The sequence below is a fragment of the Trichomycterus rosablanca genome, chromosome 19 (assembly GCF_030014385.1).
Source record: "Trichomycterus rosablanca isolate fTriRos1 chromosome 19, fTriRos1.hap1, whole genome shotgun sequence".
In the NCBI taxonomy this organism is placed as follows: domain Eukaryota; kingdom Metazoa; phylum Chordata; class Actinopteri; order Siluriformes; family Trichomycteridae; genus Trichomycterus; species Trichomycterus rosablanca.
The window spans coordinates 24,315,436-24,336,026 of record NC_086006.1 but is presented as its reverse complement, the minus strand read 5'-3'; the positions used below and the strand labels follow the sequence as shown (position 1 = coordinate 24,336,026).

Below are 20,591 nucleotides of genomic sequence, written 5' to 3'. Positions count from 1 at the left end.
GTTAAGTTCTGTTGGGAGCATTTTTTTGAAACCTTTTCTGAATTTATTTCAGTCAGCAGTCCCCATCTGTATTTATTCAGTAAACGGTAACTCTTCATTCCCCCGTCACTATTAGATGCAGCTTTTTACGACTGCCATAGAGCTGGTATTAACAGCTTTTAGGATCTGTATGTAAATAGAAAATTTGCTTCTTATTGCCAACTTAATTCAAAATGTACCATACGGATTTAGAGTCGTGTTAAAATGTATTTACAAAAATGTAGTTTCCTTGTGTCTCTTCTAAAACACTCTCAGATTCTGTCTAAAGAATCAAAATTGGCACAAAAGGCACAAATTCTAATTTGTTGTATGATTCTTGCTTATATTTCCCCTTCTGTGCTATCTGTTAAGCAGCAGTGAGAAACTGATTTGAAGTTAAATCTTTTGGTGTTAGTTCTTAGTAGGAACCAACCTTTTTTCGAAAATAAAAAACTCCAATGTCCCTTATCCAGGAATTACATGATGGTGGGGAAACATTTACAAAAGGCTGTAACTTTGAATCGTGAGGCAGAAAGAAAGACATCTCTGGATTATAGTCCAAACAGAGTGACCAAAGGGCAAGGCTTGAGATGTTTGTCAGAAATGTTGGAGAAACACTGGAAGATTGACTTTCAAAAGCCTGTTGAAGTAAGACATGTGAAATCTTTCTGCAAATTTTGGCTAGTTTAATTTTAGTTCAATATTACCAATATCTTAATTCAATTAAAATTATTATTATTATTATTATTATTAAAATTATGTCGAAGAAGACCGAATTGGATAAAGAATTTTAACCCAATTGTTAAGCTTTTCTCATATTTGGGGAACAATTGCGGGAGTTTTTCCTAAAGGATCCCATCCTTCACATTTCAAACAAACAAACCTGGCTTTTGTACTTGTGATTTCATAGTAATAATTGATTGATTGTTATTACATGCAATGTTTTTCCCTCTTCTTTGGCGGAATAATGTGACCGAGGTGTCTCAAGGGAGATGGGTTTGTTAATATGCATATTATATTTTTCTATTATTACATTACATTACTGTTTCATCTTATATGTGAAAAACATGATGGACAGGCAAATACTCATCCTACTTGTCATGTAAGATTTGCCCTTTGTTAAGAACAGTATACATTTGATTTCTGCTGTTTATTATTTAGTTTTATACTGGAGTTTTATTTAGTTTTATTCTGCTGTTTATTATTTAGTTTTATACTGGAGTTACAGCTCTAATTTAGGGGAATCTATACAGTAATTCAGTCATCTTGCTCACCAGGTCAACGTTTGGCTAAGTAATGGTATTTGTATTTATTCATTTCGTTAATATATGAACAGCACAGAAAGGTGCCAATTTTGATGATGATTTAAGGATTAATGCCCATTCAGACAAATCTCTTAAGGGTAATGCTGCATTGACATGTGATTTGTGCTTCATTTACCTCGAGGCTGGGCGCATATTGCAGCTTACCGTAGTGTTTAAGCCTGTTACATGATACACGGCAAAAATGCTTTTTGCTGGCTGAACCACTGAGCAGCAAGCTTAAAAACAATATGCAATATTGACCCAACAGTATTGACGGATCTTAGATGCTGGTCAGACGTCTGCATGAACATGATTGGCTAATGTCCAAGCGGGTGGGGATGGCCAAAACTGCCTAGCCATTGGGAGGTACACCGGTCAGCCTGGATAGAAACAGGAGGGTTGTCTCCGAAAGGGCCTCTGGCATAAAAACTGTGCCAAGTCCGTTATGTTACCCCTCAAATTACAGGTGTAGCGGAAAGATAAAATATTGTTGACTCAGCATGTAAAAATGAAAGAATAAAAGAAAGCACCACTTTTGGAAGAACTAAAACTAAAAGATGGGTGTGTTCCAGTCCTCTGCCCATGGGAAACTTTCATTTCTGCTTTGTTATACTTGTTCATTTTAAATGTTTATAAATATTTAACACTGGCAGCAGAAGTAGCTCGTCTCTGATTCCTAACGACTCGTCTGCCACACGGTAGAATTTTCGTAACTGTTTCCACCATGATTCCACTTGCCATGGAAGTAACTGAGATAAGATAATGGTTTGAGAAGAGGAAAGGGAAAGTCTTTAGTGAATGAACCAGTGTAGCTGACCAGATCCGCATGCTTGTGTGCATTCTTTCATTTCACTTAACCATTAAAAACGCTTCGTTCTGTTTTTGCATTTCCAGTTTTGGTAGACGGGGATTTTGTGGTACAGTTTATAACAGACACTTACACTGATCAGCCATAACATTAAAACCACCTCATTGTTTCTACACTCACTGTCCATTTTATCAGCTCCACTTACCATATAGGAGCACTTTGTAGTTCTACAATTACTGGACTGTAGTCCATCTGTTTCTCTACATACTTTTTAGCCTGCTTTCACCCTGTTCTTCAATGGTCAGGACCCCCACAGGACCACCACAGAACAGGTATTATTTAGGTGGTGGATCATTCTCAGCACTGCAGTGACACTGACATGGTGGTGGTGTGTTAGTGTGTGTTGTGCTGGTATGAGTGGATCAGACACAGCAGCGCTGCTGGAGTTTTTAAACACTGTGTCCACTCACTGTCCACTCTATTAGACACTCCTACCTAGTTGGTCCACCTTGTAGATGTAAAGTCAGAGACGATCGCTCATCTATTGCTGCTGTTTGAGTCGGTCATCTTCTAGACCTTCATCAGTGGTCACAGGACGCTGCCCACGTGGCACTGTTCGCTGGATATTTTGGTTGGTGGACTATTCTCAGTCCAGCAGTGACAGTGAGGTGTTTAAAAACTCCATCAGCGCTGCTGTGTCTTATCCACTTATACCAGCACAACACACACTAACACACCACCACCATGTCAGTGTCACTGCAGTGCTGAGAATGTTTAATTAGACAGTCGATCCAAATTCAACATCAGCAAAGTGGGTGGCAATGGTTACAGTTTGTGAGGGATGCTTTACAATCGCATAAGCTTTAAGGCTATCATTGCTGTTTCTTGTTGATTAGCAGCCACCTAAGCTCATGGTTTATAGCTTGTTTGACTGTGTACAATGGCATACATTTTCCAGCAGCCTCTAATTTATGGCAAGAGTTGTTTTGGTGCTTTTGGTTTACATCTGGCTATTTACACAAAGGTTTACTTACCATAATGTGACAGTTGGGCTTTCCACCTGAACCCTCCCCCCCTTCACAAGATTTGCATGTGTGTCTGAAGAGTCCATTCACTCATGTCAGGCAGCAATGACAAAAAAGAATAAAAAAGCCTGACTTACAATCAGAGCTCCACTTCATCTCACTCGTGTTTGGTGAGGTTGAGTTCAGAGCTGGAGTTCCTTTATGATTGATTGTGTTTTATTTCTTTTTTATCAACCACTTTATAGTAGTCAGGGTTGCAATGGGTCCAGTTCCACCAGGAAACACTGGGCAAGGCAGGAATACCCAGGACAGGGTGCCAGTCCATCACAGTGCCTCTGCCATCCAGCTAATAGATTCAACACTCGAAGAACCTAGTCTAGATCAAACTTTTCAATCTGCACTATGCTCAGTCATGCTGAAAAATAAACGACCATTTCCAAACTGCTCCCACAAAGCTAAAGCATGTAAAACTTCCCCCTGCAGGATGGAGGCCTCATGTCTGGAGCTGGCACTGGAGGGCGAGCGGCTGTGTAAGACGGGCGATTATCGTGCAGGTGTTTCCTTTTTCGAGTCGGCAATCCAGGTGGGCACAGAAGACCTTCAGATTCTCAGCGCTATCTACAGTCAGCTGGGTAATGCCTACTTTCACCTGCAGGACTACAGCAAAGCACTCGAGTTCCACAGGCACGACCTCACTCTTACCAGGTAAGCTTCCAGAACGTTCTCTCACTGCCACTGAGGTGCCAGGAATATCACAGGCTTGTAGTGAGAAAGGGTTGGTTGGTTGTTATTTTCTTTTTTGTTTTATTTCTCTGGGTTTATCCCTTTTATCTGCCAATCTATTTGCTTGTAAATCCCGTTTGTGAATCCGCTGCTGCTTGCACAACTTTCGATCTGATCAAGAAAAGCCGGATCACCACATGCCCCCTCCAACATGTATCCAATCTGTCCAATTCTTATCACCACCAAGTGTTGGGTACCAACACAGAGCCGTATTGCGTACGGAGAGCCACCTTAACCTCTATGTAACCCCCCAGTCCCGGAAAGTGGGAAGAGACCCTGTCCGACCTTCCCTCTCTCAAACACGGCTGATTGTGTTTGTGAGGAGTGTTGGCTCTTCTGAGATTCGAACTCATGACTGTGCAGTGGTGTGCTAGCATGTCAGACTGCTGTGTCACCTGAGCGCGTTGTTGTTTAATTTTTTAATCATGATCTCACCCTTTTAAATGTCAACTTAAAAGTAAATACATGAGTGAATACACAATTAAAATATCGTACCAATAATAACCCAGGTTAGAAACCATTAACAATAAATGCAAGCCACACCTTTGTTTTAATTGTGTCTAAAGCCAAACAAAAGCTTTGTAAATGTTTTGCAGTCAGCCAGTAGCCTAGAAGCATTATGAAAGCTTAGTTAGCATAACAACCTTGTTTAGGTGCTTCTACATCTTAACCACTTCCATTATTAATAAATATTTGAATGGAAAACACAAGTCAAGAGCTTCATATTCGCTGTGATTTTGGAACATGATGTCCAACAGGCTCATGGTCTAAAATCCACGTACTTTTGGCCATACAGTCTAGCACTGTGCAAGCATAATGTTTTACTGAGCAAACCTTTTGTTTAAAGCCATACATTATTCAAGTCAGGTGTGGTAGAGGAGGGAAAAGAGTAAAACAAGCACTTTTTGTTCCCAGGACAGGGACTGGGAGCCACCAGCCAAACCTGTTTTTCAGGGTTCTGGTTTTTTGTGCGGTTGTCGGCAAATCGCAACGTGAATACGTGAAATTTGACACAGATTGTACAGGCATACAAACCAAAATATCTGCCTACAGTTTGTTCCATGTACTTCAGTGTATGTTTTTAGTTAAAACTGCCTCTTGTTAATAAGAGAGGTCAGATAAAATTGGCCCGACTGGTTTGAGATGACAGGAATGCTGTGGTAATTCAAATAACCACAAGACACAAGACCAATTCTGGTTTTTACTCATGTCAGCCAGGAGCATCCCGTTTATGCCAAATATTGACCCAACCATCTGCAATGCACAGCAGAATTTTCAAATTCATTTGACCAGGCAACTTTGAACAGCCCAGTTTTGGTGAACCTGTGCCCACTGTGGCATCATATTAATTGATCATAATTATATGACTAAATGTACGTCGTCTTCACTCTAAGGACAATTGGGGATCAGCTCGGTGAGGCTAAAGCTAGCGGTAATCTGGGAAACACATTAAAGGTTCTGGGTCGATATGACGAGGCAGCAGCTTGTTGTCAGAGACACTGGGACATTTCTACAATGCTCCATGACAAGGTGAGGAGGGTTTTATTTATTACTTTACTATTTTTGCATAGTTTTATCAATTATTTTATCAATTCCCTGATTCCTCGGGCTCAGCCGATTGTGCCTGTCAAGTCCTTGAATTGTAATTTCACTTCAGGGATTAATTAATTAAGTCAAGAACTCAAGAGGACTGAGCCACCCGATCGCCCCGTGAGGAGGGTTTTTGGCTGCAGTTTGTAAATACTAGTACTAACAACAGCTGTGCAATGTCAGGGGTGTGTGTTAAAACAACCTTGAGTATTAAATATGCAGCCACTTAACAATGTAAAAACATGGTTTAAGGTGAAACACTTTAAAAGCTTCAGCTTTTAAATCTGCTTGGTATCTGAGAATTTTTATTTAAATACCCTGCTTAATATTTAGTTCAGGTGTTTGTCACACCCATTGCTAAGCAGTGTATAAAACAGTTGTGTAAAATAAATAATATATTTCCAGCTTTGTGGCAACAGCTTGAGGAAGACCCCTGTCCTTATCCAGTATGACTATCCCTGTTCACATAGCGAGGTCCATGCAGACATTTATTGGGTTTGGCATACAGGATCTTCAAGCAGCCTGCACAGAGCCTGAACTCAACCTTATCAAACACTTTCGGGATGAATTGGAACGTTGATTGCCACATGACCCGACAAATGCTCTTCAGACTAAATGGGCACAAATGCAGTCAGACATACTTTTAAATCTTAAATTCCTTCCAGATCACTTGAGGCTGTTGTGGTTGCAAGAGGAAGCTGGGACTTAATGGTAAATTCTTATGGGTTTGGATTAGAATGTCCAACAAGCTTGTGGTCAGGTGTCCAACTACTTGTAGTCACTAGTGTACAAGGTCGTTTTGTACAAAAATACATTGAAAGCATTCCTTAAAGACACAGTGTAGCTTGTTTAAAGTCACAGCAGTGCATAAACCTAAGTTTAAATGGTAAATGACGTTAAGCCATCATAAAGACGTCGTTAGTCGTGGTTTGATTTCCTCTAAACTGAACTTTGTGTGTCTGTGTGGTTGCTGTGGTAGGTGGGGCAGGCACGAGCGCTGTATAATTATGGCAACGTGTACCACGCCAAGGGTAAGAACATATGCTGGAGTGGTACAGACCCAGGAGAGTTTCCAGAGGAGGCACGGATTGCGCTAAAGAAAGCGACAGAATACTACGAGTAAGTGTGTGCCTGTGGTGGTATTAGTGCAGACTAGCGGTTTCAGGAAGAGAATTTGTTACAGGTTACAGGTTTCCCTCCACATCACAACCTTCCCCATCACGGTTTTGATATATATCATGGGTCAGCATAAGTAATTAAATGCAGATTTTGGGTAGTTTTATGACAGGCCAGCAGTCAACACTAAGAAACTGTATAACCTAGAAATGCATAAAACACATGTATCGCATTTTATAATATCAACATGTTTTTTTTTAATACCATAAATAAGTGAAAAGTTCATGTTTGCGCAAACCAGAGCTAGAAATGTAGAGAGTTTTGCTCCCTTAATGAATTTGATCTGCAGGATCAAAAATAGAAATACAGCACATTTAGTATCTGATTACATGTCTCTGGCAATCAACAAGTCTCTGGCACAAATCTGCATGTATTTTCCACCACATTTACATTTAAATTTATGGCATTTAGCAGATGATTTTATCCACAGTAACTTACCAGTTGTGATTGAATGATATGCAAGCGATTAAAAAAGGTTTAGGGCCTTGCTTAGGGGCCCAACAGATCACCTGTGAAAATCGTCTGACCTCACAAACGGTCTTTGGACTAAATAGGCACGAAGTCCTCCAAACACTTCAAGCTTTTTCTTCTTATAATCGCAAAGGTGAGGCAACATGATATTAATGTGTAGGATGTCCTCCTGGTCAGGTGTCCACATACTTTTGATTATATAGTGTATTGTAACCTACAGTTCAATAAACATCTGAAGGACTTCTTTTGACAAAGATGTATGACAAGATGTACAAGTTCCTTCCTTTGACTTCCATTGTAACCTCAGGATGTGTTCTACAGGACACAGTTTGAGATTATTTCAAACAATAAAGCTGAACCTGAACTGGGTGCAACACTTATTCATCTATTCATCCGTTTCTATGAATGAAGAAAATTCTTGAGTAAATGAACTGCTGAACCTTTTAGCTGCTCTGAATGTAGTGTTATGTACTGCATGCAGTGTCTATCACAAAGCATTGACCATAGTATGAATTGTTCTCTATTTACTATTGAAGAGCGAATCTCTCCATCGTAAAAGAGCTGGGCGACAGAGCGGCACAGGGCCGGACGTGTGGCAACCTTGGCAACACACAGTACTTGCTTGGAAACTTCCAGAATGCAGTGCTGGCCCATGAACAGGTACTGCATAACTCTCAAACATATCTGTTGTTGTTGTTTGATACGTTTTTATAATGAATAAATGATCTCATTTATAATTAATGCGTTTAAAATTCTTTATCCAGCCGCTCAGGTGGCGCAGCGGTAAAAAGAAACGCGCTGCAACCAGGGCTGGATTCTGAGAAGCGTCGTATCGAATCCAGCCTTGCTTTACCGGTTCGAAGCTGAGTGGCTATATGAGCAACGATTGGCGGGTTGCTCATGTGGGGGGTGGGACAAAGAACCGGATGTGGGTCTCTCTCTGTCAGAATGCGATTGCGTTCTCTGCCGGCTGATTGGAGGCGCTTACACAGAGATGGGAGGGGGTGCCCTTACGGTGTGTCTCTCCGCATGCAACGCTAGGTGGCGCCAAACTCGTCAATGTGTGGGTGGCAAAGATGCATCTGGCTGCTGCTCGTGTTTCGGAGGGGATACGGGTTAGCTTCAATCACCTCCGTCAGGGCAGGGTTCGGCATAGACAGAGAGGAAGCACGATGCTAATTGAACAATTGGATGCGCTAAAAAGGGGAGAAAAAGGGGTAAAAAAAAAATATATTTTAAAAAAAATACAAGAGGAAACATTATAGTGGAATCTGATCTCTGATCAGTAGTGTTTTGCATTATTGTGTACAGTGGTGATCCAGTGAGTATTGGTTTGCGTTTGCAGAGACTCCACATTGCTAAGGAGTTTGGTGACAGGGCGGCTGAAAGGAGGGCGTACTGCAACCTTGGAAATGCCTACATCTTCCTGGGCCAGTTCGAGGTGGCAGCTGAAAACTACAAGCAAGTTTGATGCTTTTGTTGCTTTATTATCTGCATTTTTACATGAAGTAGAACATCCAAACATAAATATTGTCTCGTTCAAGGTCTGGGTAAATCATGGGATTTATCTAGACCCTTTATTTTGCTAGTCACAAATAGTCCATCTTTTGTGACATTTGCTAAACAGTTTACTGCTGCTCTAGACTAGTCTTAAACTGTGTTTATTGGTGGTTAAAGCTAGTTATTTTTCTGTTGTGTTAGAACTGTCATTTTTTATAAATGTTAAAGCCATTTTTGTTATGCTAGTCTTTTTCATGCCATTGGGCTAGTCAGTTTGGCTAAAATTAATCTGATACTTATTAAATCACTAGTCATAAGTAATTATGTTTGGTCAGTTATCGTTATGTTTTCTTGAAGTTAAAAAGGCTTGTCACTGTTACGGTTAGAACGGCTGAAGTTAGGCTTTTAATTGTGACCAATTATGCCAGTTATTTTTCATTAAGCACAGACCCCACACTGAGCTTTTAAAGACCTGTAAATGTTTTTAGCATTGATGGACTTTGTAGACTTATATAGTGGTTGTGTGACATTGTGTTGTGTTGTTTAATTTAGGCGTACACTACAGTTGGCCCGGCAGCTGAGGGACCGAGCAGTGGAGGCTCAGGCCTGTTACAGCCTGGGCAACACCTACACACTGCTACAGGACTATGAGAGAGCCATTGACTATCATCTCAAACATCTCATCATCGCTCAGGACCTAAAAGATAGGTACAGACACAAGAGCTCACACATACAGACAGCATGTGATCACTGCATATATTACAAGATATAAGTTACATATTACATGTTCTACAGGTATATTACATTACAAGATTGTGCATTTGTTTAATCATTATATTTGTCTTCTGTTTGTAAAGACCGGATGATACTTATTTTATTTTGGCATGTTGTATCTTTTTGTTGGGTGTGTGTGTGTGTGTAGGATAGGGGAAGGGAGAGCTTGCTGGAGTTTAGGGAACGCCCACACCGCTCTGGGAAACCACGAACAAGCCTTACACTATGCTCAGAAACATCTGGAGATTTCTAGAGAGGTGTGTGTGTGTGTGTGTGTAAAATTCCCAGTGTTTGCGATAAAAGCCAGAGGAATCTGATCCCTCTTTGCTGTACAGGAAATGCTTTTCTCTTTTGTTTGAAGGCCCACACACTCTTTTCTCTTTACTCTTTACTCTAATATCACATCCATTTCCAGCATGGGTTTATCTGCCTGTTCATCAGCTTGTGTGTGTGTGTGTCAGATTGGAGACCAGAGTGGGGAGGTCACAGCTCGGATGAACGTGTCAGATTTGCAGCTGGTGTTGGGGCTGAAACAAAACCACACCAACAACACAGACGGCCACCTGGAGAACAACGGGAGTCCAACTGGTACAACAACATCTGCAGCTTTATTTTTTTTTCATCCCTTAATTCACATATACAGAACAGTGACAAAATAAAGGAAAGCCTTTTTTATTGTATAGTGTGATTCTTATGGGACGTCGTCAATAACAGTATTGCCAGAGTACTGTATTATTTATTTTTTTAACCTAGTAGAATGGTGCCCCTAGTGCTTAGGTTCCCCAAGACACCAAACCTGTCCTGTACTGCCCTGCCCACAGTGCAGCCTTGTAAGCAAGTGCTCGGTTTTGTGATCTTGTGTCACTGTGTTCAAGCCAGACTATTTAATTAGATCTAGCAAGCTATTCTGTATTTCGGGTGTTTATCATACATTTATTAAAATAATGGGTGGTTTGGTGGGGAGCACTGTTGCTTCACAGCAACAAGGTCCTGGGTTTGATTTCGAGATGGATCGGTCCGGGTCCTTTCTGTGTGGAGTTTGCATGTTCTCCCCGTGTCTGTGGGGGTGTCCTCTGGGTGCTCCAATTTCCTCCCACAGTCCAAAAACGTGCAAGTGAGGTGAATTAGAGATACAAAATTGTCCGTGGCCGTGTTTGATGTTGAACTTCAGCTGATGAATCTTGTGTAACCAATAACTACCTGTTCTTAATAAAGGAAAATAAATGAAACAATGAATTCTGAATATCGTCTGACATTGCGTGGTTCTGACTCTACAGGAACAAATCTGAGGTCAAGTAGAAGACATAGCATGGAGAACATGGAACTCATGAAACTAAGTCAAGACAAAAGTCCAGTAGGTCCACAACTGTGTTCACTCACTCACATACACAATATCACTTATTTACTGTACACACCTAATACTCCATAATGGCTAGCACATTTTCTAAACTTGGCTATCTACCCCTCAGGGACCCTTCGGTGATGAGGACACCTTGCCCAAGCAGCCCAAATCTTCACCTGTAGCCAAGGCTTCATCCAAACTGTCCTTCATCAATCGTTTCAAGAGCAGGAAGCAAAAAACGAATGAAAGTCTGAGTAACAAAACAAGTCCCAACCTGTCTCCTAATGCAACTGAGCTGGACCCTAAGGTAACTCACTCACTCACCCATCCATCCTCTTTCTTAACAGAGTAATTTGAGCCATGTCAGATAGGGGGCGCAATAAACAGAAAAAATATTTGTATTTAGAGAGGAGAGTTCCTAAGAATAAAATGTAAAATAAATAGCAGATGGTCGTACAGTAGCGATATATCAACTGACTTACTGCCAGACTGTACCCACAAGTACCAGCATTACTCAAACAGGAATACTATTATGCAGTTATGTCTTTTAAATAATGAATGACAGAGCTGTTACTCCCAGATGGAAGCTGTTTTGTGTTGGTATACAGTCCGAGTGCATCAGTATTATGGAATATGAGTGATATCTTCTTTGTCTCTAATTTAAGCTCTTTATTTATCTCACTAGTTCAAAACCACTTACATAAAACAGGTAACTGAATGATGACCCAGCTCTGCCTCTTTTGCAGTTTGCACCGGACACGCTGGGCGACGAGGGATTTTTCGACCTCCTCACTCGTTTCCAAGGAAACCGCATGGACGATCAAAGGTGCTCCTTGGTGGGCGGTTTAACCCGGGGCTCCTCCCCCTCCCCCTGTGATACCCCACCTGTAGCTGTGAGAAGACGTGAGTTAGTTCTGCACTATAGTCACCTTTCTATTCCTCCTGCTAAAAAATCTTACTTCTCCTGATGTGTACTCCCTTATAATCTAATGCACTCAAATCTGGAGCTCCTAACAGACCTTCTAACTTCAACACACCTCTCTGTACATCTGGAACTCCTAACACACCTCTGAACATCATCCTTTCTCATATTCAACACTCATCTTAAACTTGAATTGATAAAAACGAAATAAATCAAACAAAAACTGGAACACTTCATATCTTTAATATAAGGATTTTTTTTTTTACCAGAATGCATTTTTACCACACATAGCTTCCTGGTACACAACAAAACTTCATAACTGTTGTATTCTAAATTTAAAAAATAATATACTAATATACTACAGGTGGTTCCAACCAATTAACAAAGGACGTATTAGTTATAAATGTGGATCAGTGAGAAACGGGTCAGTGTGATGATAATCTTGGTTTGTCTTTAGTTAAGACCCCCCCCTTATTTTCTAATTACTTTTAAATCATTGGTCCTGTTATAAAAATAAAATTAAGGTATTGAATACAGGTAAGGAAGGTGTGTGATCCATAAATTTATTAGTTCCTTTTCCTTCAGTAATTTTTAAATATCCATTTACAGAGCTAAAGCTGCAATATCATGTTCAGTTCGCACAAACCGTGGGTTTAAATCCTAATTCTCAGAGCCAGGATTAGAAAAATCGAGTCTTTTTGTTGTTGAAATGTTTTCCAGCTATTTCTTCATGCGAAGGGGAGGCCGCAGCTCAGCCTGGGCATTTCCTCGACCTGCTGGCCAGCTCACAAAACAGGCGGTTGGACGAGCAGCGGGTGAGCGTGGGCAATCTGCCAGGTTTAAGACTCGACCAGAACACCAGCCAGGCTGTGATCAGCCAGCTCATAGCCAGCGCTGATAGCAAGGATCCAGACGAAGACTTCTTCGACATTCTCATCAAGTGCCAGGTACACATACCACAAAAGCATTTAACTATCCAGTGATATGCTCCAAATATTGACTATTTAAATATTTAAACACAAGTTAGTATAGTCTTAATAATAATAGGCACTTTTTACATATTCATTGTCTCATGTCATCTACACTTATCCAAAGTAACTTACAATTGTAACCGAATACAACGTGAGCAATTTAGGGTTAAGGGCCTTGCTTAGTGACCTCACAGTGGCAACTTGGCGCTGGTGGGCTTGAAAAATAATACATTCTTAATAAATAATGTCACAGGTGCCCAGGTGGTGCAGTGGGATATTCCACCAGCACACCAGCGCCGAGATTCTGATCTCCTCGGTTCGAAACTCTGCGTTGCCACCGGTAGGCTGGGCTCCATAAAGGGGGCATAATCGGCAGTGCCTGCAGCAGACACTAATTGGCCACCGTGTCTGCTAGGGTGGGATGACCGGACTATGTGGGTGGAGTCCTCAAACTCTGTGCCAAGGACCCTGATGAGCAAATAGAGGCATCTGTGCAGAATGCATGGGCGAAAAGAAAGGGTCCGCTAGGACTGCATACGGGTCGGGGGAGGCGTGAGCAGCGATATACTCTTCTCGAATGCAATCAGAGATCCCCAGCAGAGGAAGACAAATTGACTACACTAAATCAGGAGAGAAATGGGAGAAAATTAATAAATAAATAAAAAATAATAATAATGTCAGTTTTTCAGACATTATTCTGAGCTTCTCCCCTGTTTCATACAGGTCATTTTATCACTTCATTTTATAAACTGCTCTGTATGGATTAGTTTTAACACTAGGCAAGTTTCAGTTATGTAGCTTGTGAGTTTGAATTCTTCAGTCTAAAAATTAAACAAATAAAGGTTCAAAGTGCAGTGATCCTCTTCCAAAGAGTAAACCCACTAGTTAACCCACTAGTTAACAAAACTGACATGTAATTACAAACAAGTGCAGAATTATTGAAATGGTATTGATGGAATGAATGATTTCAGGGTTCCCGGCTGGACGATCAGAGGTGTGCCCCTCCTCCTCCCCCAACACGAGGTCCCACTGTCCCAGATGAAGACTTTTTCAGCCTCATCATGCGCTCACAGGCCAAACGCATGGACGAGCAGCGCGTCATCCTGCCCTCCGACCCCGGACCCACACCCCTCAACCCGGACTGAGCAAACATGCTAGCAAAGACCCAGGAGCTTCTAAAGCTCCTCAGTTCCTCACAGACTGAACCGAGAGCCTTGTTCAGCTGAAAAACAGTCTGAAGCCACGTGCTTCAGTTTGCTCAGTGTAGGACTGGGGCTTCTGAGCCTGAAGACACATTCAGCTCTGTTTTTACTACATAAACATGAAGGACTGTTAACGGACATCAGAATGGATATTACAATTCCAGAACAGTGTGGACACAGACTTTTTCTGGACTCCACCACTAATTTAACCAAGTGGTTCTAATAAATTACAACAAAATAAATGTACAAAATGACACTGCAGTGGGATTTTTTGTAAGGTAAACGCTTTATTCCAGATCAGAACAAGGTAACGTCTCGTCCTCAGGGTTTTACAATCGTACACTGTCTCTTTCGTATTTCCTGAGGGGTTACTGACTCTTACAAACCTTTGTTACAGAGAGAAAAGACCTCCTACATTTTTTTTTAAAGACTATATAAATTACTTCCTTTTTAATTGTTTACTAAAGCTGAGCATATTAATAATGATTGAGATGTTTTTTATGTATTTTAGAAACAAAAATGTACTTGAAAAATAACTGACATTTGTCAAAAGAGATGACAAAAGGTTTGATCATGTGAAATTGCATGTATGTTTTACATGGCACAAATAAAACAACTTTTCTATCAAGCGCAGAGTTGTTCTAAAGCTAGTTTTAATTGACTTTTTTAAGATGTTATTTTCATATATCAGTGCCTGAATAAAGAGTACAACTTACTTTGTATTTGTCCACTGGTTAGTTAAGTAAATTTATTGTGTAGAATATGTGAAATGATTAAACTGTTTATATGAGCATCAGCTTTGCTGGGGCTTCAGCTAAAGCCCACTGGAATCCAAGCTTTAATTTAGGATTCATATCTGACCTCCACACCATTGAAATGCACTGCAAAACTTTAACCTTTCCTCAGTCATGACCTGGGTGTCTTGGGATGGCACAGATCTCATATGATGCAGGGCTCAACGTGATGCCCAGGCAGAACTGCATGTTCACTTTCACCCCGGCAGGCATGGAGAAGCTAAATCGCTGCAGGAAGGAAGTGAAGAACAGGAAAAGCTCCATCCGGGCAAGGTTCTCGCCGAGACACACTCGTTTACCTGAAGGATAAAATGCAAGACTGTTTACTGGGTAAGTGTAGGAGTTTAGGACAGTAAAATGCATATATAATGTTTACAATGAACTTGCATTGATTTGTAAATAAAAAATCATCGGTATTTAAATAAGAACTAAGAAAACCCTCTCAAAATTTAGGAGAAGACTGACCAACTTCTTACAGACAGTAATTGAAGGCTAGCATTAAACCCAGGTCCTTACAACCCATGTGCTGTGCAGCACCCACTCTACTAGCTGCAGCATTTGGGCATGTTTTAAAAAGGTGATTGCGTAATTGGATACAACTAATATTTTTACTTAAGCTTCTAGGCAGCCAGAAAGGGTGCAATTACTTCTTCACAGCTCCGTATGTCCTACCTGCTGAGAAAGGAATAAATGCCGCCCTCTTCACAAACTTCCCATCTTTATCGAGGAAGTGCTGTGGATTGAAGGTATTTGGTGTCTCCCACTCACTCTTATCAAACATCACTGAGGTTAGATTGGGAATAATCTCAATGCCCTGAAAAAAAGAGAAATGAAGAATGAACTTTAACAGATTAAATGAGAAATAAATATCATTAAAAGCACTCCGACCCGAATTCACTGGTATTACTATGGGAATTAGGAGGGAAACAGCTCGAGAACACAGAAGAATTACAATAGAAACTCAAAGCAAAATATTATAATAGTAATAACACAGGGACAGGTTGGCTTGATTCCATTCCTCATGCTAGTTCCCCAACAGTACTCTTTACTGCTCACATGTACTTCTCAAGTACAGAGCTAGATGTGCTTGCAAACACAATCCGCTGTAGTTCTCCTTGTAATCACTAGACCTTCTACAACCTTCTATTACATATTATACACTCACTTTTAATTATAAATACCTTAGGAATAGTGTATTTTCCTATCTGCACAGTCCTGGTGGTGATTCTGGGTAGGCTCAGGGGAGCAATATTTCCAATCCTCTGGATCTCATGCAGAACTGCATCAGTGTAGGGCATTTCAACTCTGTCCTCGACACTCGGCTGCCTCGACTGCCCAATTACCCTTTCGATCTCAGCTTGAACTTTTTCTATTGGGTCAGAATAAGAAATAAAAATAAAAAGTGAGGTGATCTCAGAAGTTATTTCACTGCAAGATTTATTTTTGCAGAATTTGAGGTCTGTATTACCCTGCACTTCAGGATATTTAGCCATGTAGAGAAAAGCCCAGCGCAGAGTAGTCGAGGTGGTTTCAGATCCAGCTACAAAAAGATCAAGAGCGCACATCACCAGATTGTCCTCTTTAAATTCTCCTGACGGATCGGCATTATTCTGAAAAAAAAATCACAGTCCGAGTGCTGGCATGAATAGATCTTCATTTATAACTAAACTGATTAAAACATCAAAATATTAATACAACACTGGTGGAGTTAATTATTTACATACACTTGTAAGAGACGTGTGTGTTATTGCAGTTTTGGGACAACCAAAATGTATATATTTGTGACTTATACAGTATACTGTATATTGTATATATTTGTGTACATATCTTTAGAAACCCACAATAAATGTTTTAGGACAAAAATATGAGTTCAGAACAGTTCAAAGGTCATTAAAATTGCAAAACTTATTTTATAAAGTATATTTTATATACTTAAAATATTTGTATGGTAATAGAAGAATTTGTGCCCATTTAATCAGAAAAACGTATGTGAGATCAGACTTTGATGTTGGACAAGAAGACCAGGCTACGTTCTTACACATTCCAAAGGTGTTTAATGGGATGGTGTTTAGGGCTCTGTGCAAGTCACTGAGGTCAGTCACACCAAACCTCTCAAATAATCTATTTATAGACCTGCTTTGTGCACAGGGACTCATTCATGCTGGAACATAGCAGGGCCTTTACTAAACTGTAGCTAAATATAATTACTTTTATATAATGTTTATAAATGAGTGTGGCTGAAAGACCTGAACTTAATAACTGGCATGGGACACCACATACTTTTGTGTTTATACCAACCTTCTCAATCTCAGTCAGGTAACAGTCGATGTAGTCTCTTGGCGTTTCGGGGTCTCGGTCTTCCTTGTGCTGCTTGATTTCCCTTCTCACAAATTCTTTCACTGTTTCCCAGTCCTTCAGTATTTTCTTGTGAGGACCTGGCACCAACTCCATCACCATGGGGAAGGAATTATACAGCTGAAATAAACAGAATTAATTACTAATTATTATTCATAATAATCAAAAATGTTTCAAATATTGGTTTGACTTTCCCTCCCAACTCAGATGTTTATTGACTACGTTAATACTTTACTTGTGTGGTTTCAGTCTGATAGTTTAACATTTAACTAGGCACCTAAAGTTGTTGACTTGGACCAAATCTAACCCCACAGCTCAGCATGTTTAACTTATGCTGAACGACATTGCCATTTTCATTTTTTTAGTGAATAAAAGTTACTGCAACCTTACTTGTAATCGTGTTAAATATCACATGGAATTATTGAATTTAAATGAAAATAGAGAAGTTGGCTACTCAAATGCTTCATTTCATAACACTAATTATTAAGTTTTGTTTCTTGTATAAAAAGTGCCATCGGCTATTTATTCTGTTTTAACAAAGGAATTGTGTTTGGTTACTACCATCATTTTATTTTTACTACCACTTTATCGTGGTTAGCCTTAAGGTGGGGTTATTTTTCATGAAAACATTGGGCGTAAGGCAGTAATATACCCTGGGCAGGTCAACAATTTATTGGACACACTAGACAAAGCCAATCATGTCTGTGTAGGTGCAGAACTGAGATTTGAACCCTGATCTCAGTAGTGGGGGGCAAGCACCACCCATGTGGCTGCATTTTATTTAATTACTTGAAATCTGCATCAATCAGGCTTTCAAAATCTTTTTTAAACAATCTACATAGTGTAGCTAATACACTAAAACTGTTTTCAGCATAAAGTTTGGTTAAAAACAATATAAGAACATATTAAGTATTGACAACATAAATCTTGTAGATTCAGTGGTTATATTATTTATTATTATTAAGTATTGTGTGCACTGTGTTGTATAATAAAGACCTGAGCCCAGATGGAGGCCTCGATCTCCAGTGATTCGTAAAAAATCTGCATCATCAGTTTGAATGTGGGGTCTGTGTACTCGAAGCGATGGCCGAACACCAGAGAGCAGATAATGTTGGCTACACCATAGTTTGTAATCAGATAAGGATCAAAAGGCTTCCCTGCAGAAACAAAGTTCATTACCAATACAAAGTACAGCATTACCACTGAATACTGGTGTAATAAGTCAGAAATAAAACACATCAGATACACTGTATGAACAAAACTTTGTGAACCCTCTTCTAATTCTTATGTTCTAGTGTTTAAGCCACACCCACTGCTAGGAGGTGTATAAAATCATTGACATCTTCACTGTCTGTTTATCTCGGTCAGGGTCGTGGTGGGTCTAATTAATTGGTCAGGAGGAAGGAAACACCCTGGACAGATCACCAGTTCATAATAGGGCAAACACGCCACACTTTTGGTAGAGAAAGTACTCCGACTGCCCAGCCAAAGAATCAAACCCAGGCACTTCTTGCTGTGAGGCAGCTGCACTACCCACTGTGCCATCATGAAGCCCCTGTATAAAAAAAACAATGATTATAAAATAATGAATATGTTTTGTGGCAACAGTTTGGGGAAGTTCCATTTCTGTTTCAGCATGACTGGGCCCATGTGCACAAGATCAGTCAAAATATGCTTTAGCGTGCAGAGACTGTATACATTCGCTTCTGAGCGGTGTGGCCAGAATGAGCTTCTGTAGCACCAAAACATCACAGAACCATTACCCATAAAGACATAGAAAATCAAGAACAAATCACAATCCTTACTTTAAAGATGGTGTTTACCATTTTTTATTGAGTCATACCGTTTTTTTTACTGATGTCTCTGTAAAGGTAGGTGAACTCATCCAAGATTGCTGACTCCAGGGATTTCTTCCCAACTCCAAAGTATTTTAGTGTAGACAAGGCAAAACGTCTTTGCTGCTTCCATAGAGGGCCATTAGAGGTTATGAGCCCTAAAACAAAAAAAACAAAAAAAATTTGAATAAAATTTTAATTATATCTAGTCAGTGATGTTTCCTTTCCACTGATTAATGGACCCTTAAGTGTGGTGCTTGCTCCTTTGGTGGATTCTCCTTTTATACCCAATCACAACACCCTCACCTGTTACCAATTCACCTGCTTATTTTAAGCTGTTTTTGTAAACATTGTAATCTGAATATTCTATAAACAGGCATCACCACCACCAGCATTAAAAACAGGAAAAATCTTTTGAAATAGTTATATTCCATCCTTCCAGTACAGTTTTAAGGGCTTTTTTGCCAAGATGCACCAAAGCTGTTCTTGTGGCTCCTAACTCACATACTTTGTGTCTCTGTGTTTCCAGACTGTATCCTACAAATATGGAACAATTATTTATCACAGATGAAAATGTCAGAGAGAAAAAAGACCCAGTACAAACAAGCTTACCAAGATGATGACAGATTTTCTCATTGATCACAGAGTCAGGTCTGTCAGCCATGCTATCTCCCTGAGTGACCAGAGCTTCTTTTACTGTTTTATAGCCATTTAAGACCACTGTCCATTTTTGGGCCAAACGCAGACTGTACACATCACCATAATGCATAGCAAGCTGTGGAAGAGACATCAGACATGGTCAAATTTCTAACATATAAATGTACAAAGCCAATTTCTCAGTTATTTTAGAGCTTAATACTAATTTCACATCAATGCTGAATTCTAGAGGGTGTTGGTTAATTTCTACAACCGTAGACCATTTTGCACAAAGAACATTACATTTGTTAAAACACTTTAAAAAGTGGACTTGTCAGACCACACACACACACGTTTTCATGCAGTTTCATCGAAGGGATCTAAGGTCAAGAGCCTTTAATTTTGGTTTAATGTTTTTTTAGCCTTTCCTTTAATTCTTAAAGATTCACTCATTCTGAATCTAAATCTAAGTTATAGTCTGCAGATGATGAAATTTGACAATTACTTGCAATTCTACCAAGCCAAAGCAAATCAGTTTAAATTGTTTTAAACTCTTGTACTATTTGCCTATGCAATCATTCACAAAGTGGTGAAACCTTGACGCACCAGTTGCACATGAAAAACTACGTTCATTTAATTTAATTAACTTTTTCCAATCATGACATCATCACCTGTTTTTAAATGTAAAAAAAATTGAAGCATTCTTGGTCTTATTTGGAAGGAGATGGCACAATCACTAAATGTTTAACTAATTAGAACACCATGCACAGTATTCTAAACATGTACAGTTTACATTTACTTTATCCTCTGTGCTCTCACCTGTGTCAGGTCGAGGTGAGCTTTCTTGAAGTTGAATGAGAAAATGTTCCCGAAGAAAGGCATACCAGGGGGCGCTGGTGGAAAACCTCTGGGTCTGCGGTGCTTTACATAGTCTCCAAATACCAGAAAGACCAGGATAAAGATCAGGAGAGACTGGAGATCCAGATAATCCCACACAGACTGCAGAAGAGCCGAGCTCAACGCCATGTCAGGAGCTGCAGTGTGGTGTGTTTGTGTGTGTAGATCGAGGTGTGTTGGTTTCTTGT

The 20,591-nt window shown here is 40.0% G+C and overlaps 2 protein-coding genes across 3 annotated transcripts in view; one reads left to right on the top strand and one right to left on the bottom strand.

Moving 5' to 3' along the window:
• The window catches only part of gpsm2l (G protein signaling modulator 2, like), a 22,056-nt gene extending 7,542 nt beyond the window's left edge, over positions 1 to 14,514 (top strand). For both annotated transcript variants that reach the window (XM_063015643.1, XM_063015641.1), the window contains exons 2-14: positions 3,639 to 3,860; positions 5,333 to 5,468; positions 6,508 to 6,647; positions 7,712 to 7,835; positions 8,521 to 8,636; positions 9,228 to 9,383; positions 9,598 to 9,706; positions 9,911 to 10,037; positions 10,727 to 10,803; positions 10,919 to 11,098; positions 11,538 to 11,694; positions 12,434 to 12,660; positions 13,656 to 14,514. In XM_063015643.1, the coding sequence (XP_062871713.1) occupies positions 3,640 to 3,860; positions 5,333 to 5,468; positions 6,508 to 6,647; positions 7,712 to 7,835; positions 8,521 to 8,636; positions 9,228 to 9,383; positions 9,598 to 9,706; positions 9,911 to 10,037; positions 10,727 to 10,803; positions 10,919 to 11,098; positions 11,538 to 11,694; positions 12,434 to 12,660; positions 13,656 to 13,829 (1,944 nt within the window). In that variant the 5' untranslated portion in view covers position 3,639 and the 3' untranslated portion in view covers positions 13,830 to 14,514. The remainder of the gene's footprint in view (positions 1 to 3,638; positions 3,861 to 5,332; positions 5,469 to 6,507; positions 6,648 to 7,711; positions 7,836 to 8,520; positions 8,637 to 9,227; positions 9,384 to 9,597; positions 9,707 to 9,910; positions 10,038 to 10,726; positions 10,804 to 10,918; positions 11,099 to 11,537; positions 11,695 to 12,433; positions 12,661 to 13,655) is intronic.
• Positions 14,154 to 20,591, bottom strand: LOC134333594 (cytochrome P450 2J6-like). Its single transcript, XM_063015646.1, has 9 exons — positions 20,326 to 20,591; positions 19,483 to 19,645; positions 18,879 to 19,028; positions 18,032 to 18,192; positions 16,979 to 17,155; positions 16,149 to 16,290; positions 15,862 to 16,049; positions 15,353 to 15,494; positions 14,154 to 14,979 (listed from the first exon to the last, which is right to left on the bottom strand). The coding sequence occupies exons 1-9, from the start codon at positions 20,530 to 20,532 to the stop codon at positions 14,789 to 14,791; spliced, it is 1,521 nt and encodes a 506-aa protein (XP_062871716.1). The 5' UTR covers positions 20,533 to 20,591; the 3' UTR covers positions 14,154 to 14,788.

Bases quoted from the DNA above. Each gene is read 5' to 3' on its own strand.
- LOC134333594 (XM_063015646.1), bottom strand. From the start codon at position 20,532: ATGGCGTTGAGCTCGGCTCTTCTGCAGTCTGTGTGGGATTATCTGGAT. The intron at 19,029-19,482 runs GTAAGCTTGTTT...TTTTTGTTTTAG, and splicing joins GAAAATCTGTCATCATCTTG to GGCTCATAACCTCTAATGGC. The intron at 18,193-18,878 runs GTATGACTCAAT...TTGTTTCTGCAG, and splicing joins AGACATCAGTAAAAAAAACG to GGAAGCCTTTTGATCCTTAT.